At 56.7% G+C, this 5,400-nt stretch overlaps 1 protein-coding gene across 1 annotated transcript; it reads right to left on the bottom strand.

The window, feature by feature from the left end:
- Positions 1-905: 905 nt before the first annotated feature.
- Positions 906-1,411, bottom strand: Shisal1 (shisa like 1; the record flags this gene model as incomplete). The annotated part of the gene is made up of 1 exon (XM_059253243.1): positions 906-1,411. A coding segment is annotated over one exon (325 nt), but the record flags the coding sequence as incomplete, so codon positions are not given.
- Positions 1,412-5,400: the final 3,989 nt, after the last annotated feature.

Here is a 5,400-nt window from a genome sequence, read left to right as displayed (position 1 = left end):
TGCTTACTATGTGCCAGGCACCCCCCAGGATAACCCAAGAAGGGGTACACAGCCCTGACTTCTCATGGGGACTGGGAGGTCAAAGGGTTTCAGAACCGTCCAAGGTTGTAGCACTGGGAAGCGGCAAAGGCAGTCCTGTGCTGGTCAGTCGCCCGCAGAGCCCAGTGGTCACTGTGCTGGGAAGTGTAGGGGATGGGCAAGAGGGCACAAGATTACTTTGTAGCCTGGGCTCTGGCCGCGACCCCCAGGGATACTGTGCCCAGAGTCTGAGTACCCTGAGTCTATGCCCACACCTACTACCTAGGCCCCCAGACTCTGTCCACCCAAGACCCTGGGCCAAGGAGCAGGCCAGGCCTGTCTCTGTCCTTATAAGACACCCACTCTCAAAGCCTCAACTCAGGGCAACAATGCTGCCACCCTCTGCCATCACCACCATCCTGGAGTGTAGGGCAGACATGACAGCTGCCCAGACCTGGCCACCCCCAAAGCCAAGCCCTTGATATGTCACCTCCCTCGCCAGCATCCTTCCCTCTTCCGAGTCACCACAGGACAGCCTGCCTGAGTCACCTCCAGGTGTGTACAGAAAAGGAACTAAAGACTAGGTTTAGCTGGGCAGTGGTGGCACACGCCTTCAATCCCAGCACTTGGGAGGCAGAGCCAGGCAGATCTCTGTGAGTTCGAGGCCAGCCTGGGCTACCAAGTGAGTTCCAGGAAAGGCGCAAAGCTACACAGAGAAACCCTGTCTCGAAAAAACAAAACAAAACAAACAAACAAACAAAAAACCAGACTGGGTTTATATCCTGGTCTCGTGCTGAAAACTCTTCCCCCAACCCCTGGACGAGCTTCTCTTTCTTTTGACCCAACCACAAAAACTTGAAAAGCCATCCAACTTCGCCTTTCACCTCGGCAACTAGGAAACTCAAGTGAAGACCTGTCTTTGGCTTCTCCTCTAGACTCGTGTGCCACCACGAGTGGCCTCAAGTCCTCCTGGGCAAACAGTAAGGACAGCAAATAGCCTGGTCACCCATGATCCAGACGCAGCGGCAGGGAGAGCGCCAAGTCCACCCAAGCTGTTAATGCAAACACTCACCAGGCAGATGAGCTTTGGAAGGCCATCAGGGGTGGGCTGTGTGTGTCTCCCCGCAGCGTGTGCACAGCCTGGGGGGCTTGCGGCAGGGCACCAGGGGGAGGCTGCTGCGGCTGCGGGGCTGGCTGCCCGGGTCGAGGGGCTCGAGCAGGGTTCCCCCACCGCCTGGGGTCCTGTTTCATCCAACGTCCGTGGATGCCCCACCGGGTCAGGTAAACCTTGCAAATGTCGTAGTTCATGGCGGAATAATAGAGCAAATCCAGGACCAGCAGGGTGAGCACGAAGAAGCCGTAGATCCACACTCCCAGCAGCGCTGTGTAGTTGCTGGAGAAGGAGAAGTGGAGACTGAGCCACACTTCTAACAGCACCAGCCCCGTGTGCCAGCATCCACCAAAGGTTGACAGACACTGCAGGCATCGGGGTTCACCCCCCCATCACCTGCCTTGTCTCCCTCCCACCCCAGTGTCCACTGCCCTGAACCTGACTGTGGTCTAGGCTAGACTCCCTGGGTCCTTCCCTAACAGGCACTCTGCAAGAGCTTTCTAAGCTGGATATTGGGGCTCCCATAACTAGGGCCCCTACCTCACCCCACTTTGCCCTGTATGTGCCATGGCTCCCTGCTGGCTTTGCACATGCCACAACTGCCCCAGGGCACTCCTAGTCCATTTGTGCTGGCCTCACTCCCAAGGGCAGAAGGTAGAGGCCTGCCGTTGCCTCGGGACACACTATACCAAGTCACACCCCATGTGCCTCAGAACCCCATGCTAACCGCCCTCTGAGGGGGTGCTACGCCTCCAGGCCCTCTGCAGAACTCCCCAGTTGTCTTGGTTTGTGTGGTGATGGGAATGGAACCGGGCGGGGTGGGGGGTTTCATATATGCTAGGGAAACACTCTACTCACTGAGCCACAATCCTGGCCTCTCCCATCACCCCTCTGTTCCCTCACACAGCATTTCCCCCACAGAAGCTGCAGAGGTGGCAAGAGCCGTCAGGATTTAGCACTTGAAATGCTCTCAACCTGCCCTGATGACTCTTCACATATTGGTTGAGCACTGAAGCACACATCTGGCCACTCCTAGCCCAGGGCCTTTGCACAGGCCATGCCCTCTGCCAGGCAGCGTTTTCCACATCCCCACCCCCTTCCCCTCATTTGATACTCTTCCAACTCTCCAAGCCTTCATTAAGCCCAGCCTCTCCTCTGGCCCCTATCACCTGGGGTATATCTGCCCCCCTCACGTCCCCTCCCCCAGCTTGGGGTCCTAGTCCCCTAGAGTGGGCTGGCTCTGGGTTTGCCACTGCAGCTGGATTGCTGAGCTCCTGACAGCACCCGTCAGGGACTAGGGCTGTTTAAAGGGACTGATTTATCAACTGCTCAAGTGACACCCACCTCAGTCTATCCCCTGCCATGGGCATCTGCTTGAGTGGATGTGGGCCAGCCAGAGTGTGGAGAAGAGGCTGACCAAGCAGGATGGCTACCTCCACTCCAGGGGGTCCTGGGGCTTCTGCCTGCCTGAGCTAGGAGCCTTGGCCTCCTCTGTCTACTATGCCCTGTGGTCTATGAGAAACCCCGCCCACCTCCGGGTCCGTAGGCTACTGCCTTAAGTCTCTCCTCAACTTAGATTCCTGCCTCTGCATCTTCCAAGGCTGCCCCCTGGCTCCAGCTGTGGCATCTGGTGGTGAGGCGGTGGCTCTCCCCTGCCCAGCCCTGTCAGGACGGAAGCAGACCCAATAAGCCCATTTTCATTCTCTACTCAGGGGAATGTTTCTCAGCTGGCCAAGTTCTTGGACTGATTTCCCTTCCGAGTCAGGGCAGTGGGGGCGGGGCAGGAGCGGGGTGGGGCAGGAGCGGGGGCGGGGACGGGGCGGGGCTAATGGTGAGGCTTGGCTATGCTGTGCACATGGAGCTTGGCAGCCTCAAGACAGGTGCTCAGAACTCAGTACCACTCAGGAATTGGGCTCAGTACCATTCAGTGCTCAGTCCCCAGTAAATCCTAAACACTGGAAGTCTTAGCTCCTTCCCGCAACCCCACCTCTCAGACAATACCACCCAAAGGTGCGAATGACTGACAGCCAAGCCCTGGGCTTTTCATTAACGGACACTAGCTTTACCTGGAAGTGTCAGGGTACAGCCGAGAATGTCTGGCAGAAGAAAAAGGCCAAGAGCCCAACTCAGCCCTCACAGGCTGGAGTCTCACGGGAGACAGATGTCTAGGCGGGCTCTGGTCCCAGGCACCCAGCTCTCCCCAGACTTCTCTCTCTTGCAGCCCCCATGGCAGGGCTCTGAGAACCAGGCTGTTCCTGGTGGTTCCCATGGCAGCAGCCTGGGGGCTGAGGAGGCGGGGAGGGAGCAGGGCCGCTCTCTGCTCTCTGCAGATGCTGCTTGGCATCCAGAGTAAGAGGGGTGGTGGCCCTGTCTGGAGCTAGGCACACTCCAGACGTGAGCCTAGGGCGAGGGGCAGCTGAAGGTCCCTCTGCTCTGCATCGTGCTAAGAAGGAAGAAAACGGACCTGCCATGCCTAAGAGGGAAATTGGGCAGGGAGAGCCACCTCTGAGGGACCAAAGTCCACTCTAAGATCCCCCCAGCCACGTCAGCAGTATCGGGACAGGAATTCTTAGGAGCACCTGAGCCAACCGCAACACAAACAGCTTCAGAGGTGTCCCACGCAAGACTTAGGGACCAAGCCACCCCACCTGTGATGCATCTCTGCTGGGCTCAACTCCCCATCTCATGCACACCCAACTGACCCTGGTGCTGGGTTACAGCTTGGCCAATAGCAAGCTTCCTGGAGCTTCATGTGGGTCCCAACATCACCGGGCTTCTGAGGTCACCCTGTGGCTGTTTTCATTTGTAAGACTGTTATCCTGTGAGACTGGGGACTCGCCAAGGGCAGGTAGGGACCAAACTTGTCTTTGCATGCCCAACACCGTGTTGTAGTGCAGACACAGTGAGAACTGAGGTCATGGGTGGATGTGACACTGACCAGCACTGGCCGGATGTTAATAGTTGTGTGCATAGCATACCAAGGGTAAACAGGGACACTTTCAGTTCTGAGCCTCTGCCACGTGTCCTGGTCTCAGAGTGATGACCCCATTTTACAGATGAGCCCTGCAGGTGAGTAGTGCCACCACTCACAGTGACTAATTCACTCCCGTTTTATAGAAGTGGAAACTGAGGTTCATCTCCCTAAGACTACGGAAAGTGAATTTTGAAGAGCTGAATTTGGGTCCCAGGGGCTCCCACCTGCGAGCCCGTGTCTCCATTGTAAGGCTGACCGGGCCACTTCCACGGTGTATTCTGCATTCCTGCTTTATGAATGAACTCTGCAGAGGGTTGTTCCCATTCCACCCAGCCAACCCAACCAGCCGGCCAGGGATGCTGCAGCCAGGGTCTTCTGCTCTGATTGACAGACTGGACTGTTGCTCCCATGACTTCCTGGTGGGGACAGGGATTTCCATCCCAGATCAGGTCTCTACAACCCCAGAGTACGCTGAATCCTGGGCAATCCCAAGGTCAGATCTAAGGCAGACACCAGTGAGGGAGTCTCTGGCTTCTGTGCTCTCATCCAGACTCCACCTGTACCAGGAACTAAGAACAAGTCCTGTACCCTCTCCCTTGAGTATTCTGCCTAATGAAAGGTTGATTGTTCCACCTGTGTGTGTGGCTTGGCCGGAGGCCTCTGCAGCAGGACAGTATCCCCACCTACCTGTTTATTCCCTCTTCTACAGAATGTGCTGCTTACAGGGAACATGCCCTGTGTGTGGTAGGTGGAGTGCCAGGACCACAGACCTCTCTGCCACAGCTTGCAGCCCCCAGGCTATGCCCTCCATGGCCTGCCAGCTGCAAGGATTTGAGTCTTTAATTTTTAAAATGTAATTTAAAATATGCAATCTGGAAATTAACTGCATCCAGATGCCAGGGCTTGGCCCCCTCCTTCGTGGAGGGAGAAGGCAAAAGACCGAGGCTGTGGTGGGGCATCTGTGACTGCCCGGCCTCAGACAGTGGCAGGCACAGTGTGCGGGTCTGGGTGACTCAGCTTCCTTGGGGTTTCCAAAGCGATAATAGAACCTTACCGCTGGAGGAATCACAGTGTGTCTGTGGAGCAGAGCGGCTACGTCAGCAGCCATCAGCAGACAGCCTGGCCTGGCCTGGCCTGGGATGGAAATTCCCCGTCCCCACCAGGAAGTCAAGGGAATAATGGCCCCACCTATCAATTAGAGCAGAAGACCCTGGCTGCAGCATCCTTGGCCGGCTGGTTGGGTTGGCTGGGTGGAATGGGAACAGCCCTCTGCAGAGTTCATTCATAAGGCAGGAAC

The sequence above is a fragment of the Peromyscus eremicus genome, unplaced genomic scaffold, assembly GCF_949786415.1.
Source record: "Peromyscus eremicus unplaced genomic scaffold, PerEre_H2_v1 PerEre#2#unplaced_3832, whole genome shotgun sequence".
In the NCBI taxonomy this organism is placed as follows: Eukaryota; Metazoa; Chordata; class Mammalia; order Rodentia; family Cricetidae; genus Peromyscus; species Peromyscus eremicus.
Note: the sequence above shows the minus strand (reverse complement) of the source record. Positions and strands in the feature narration are given on the sequence as shown.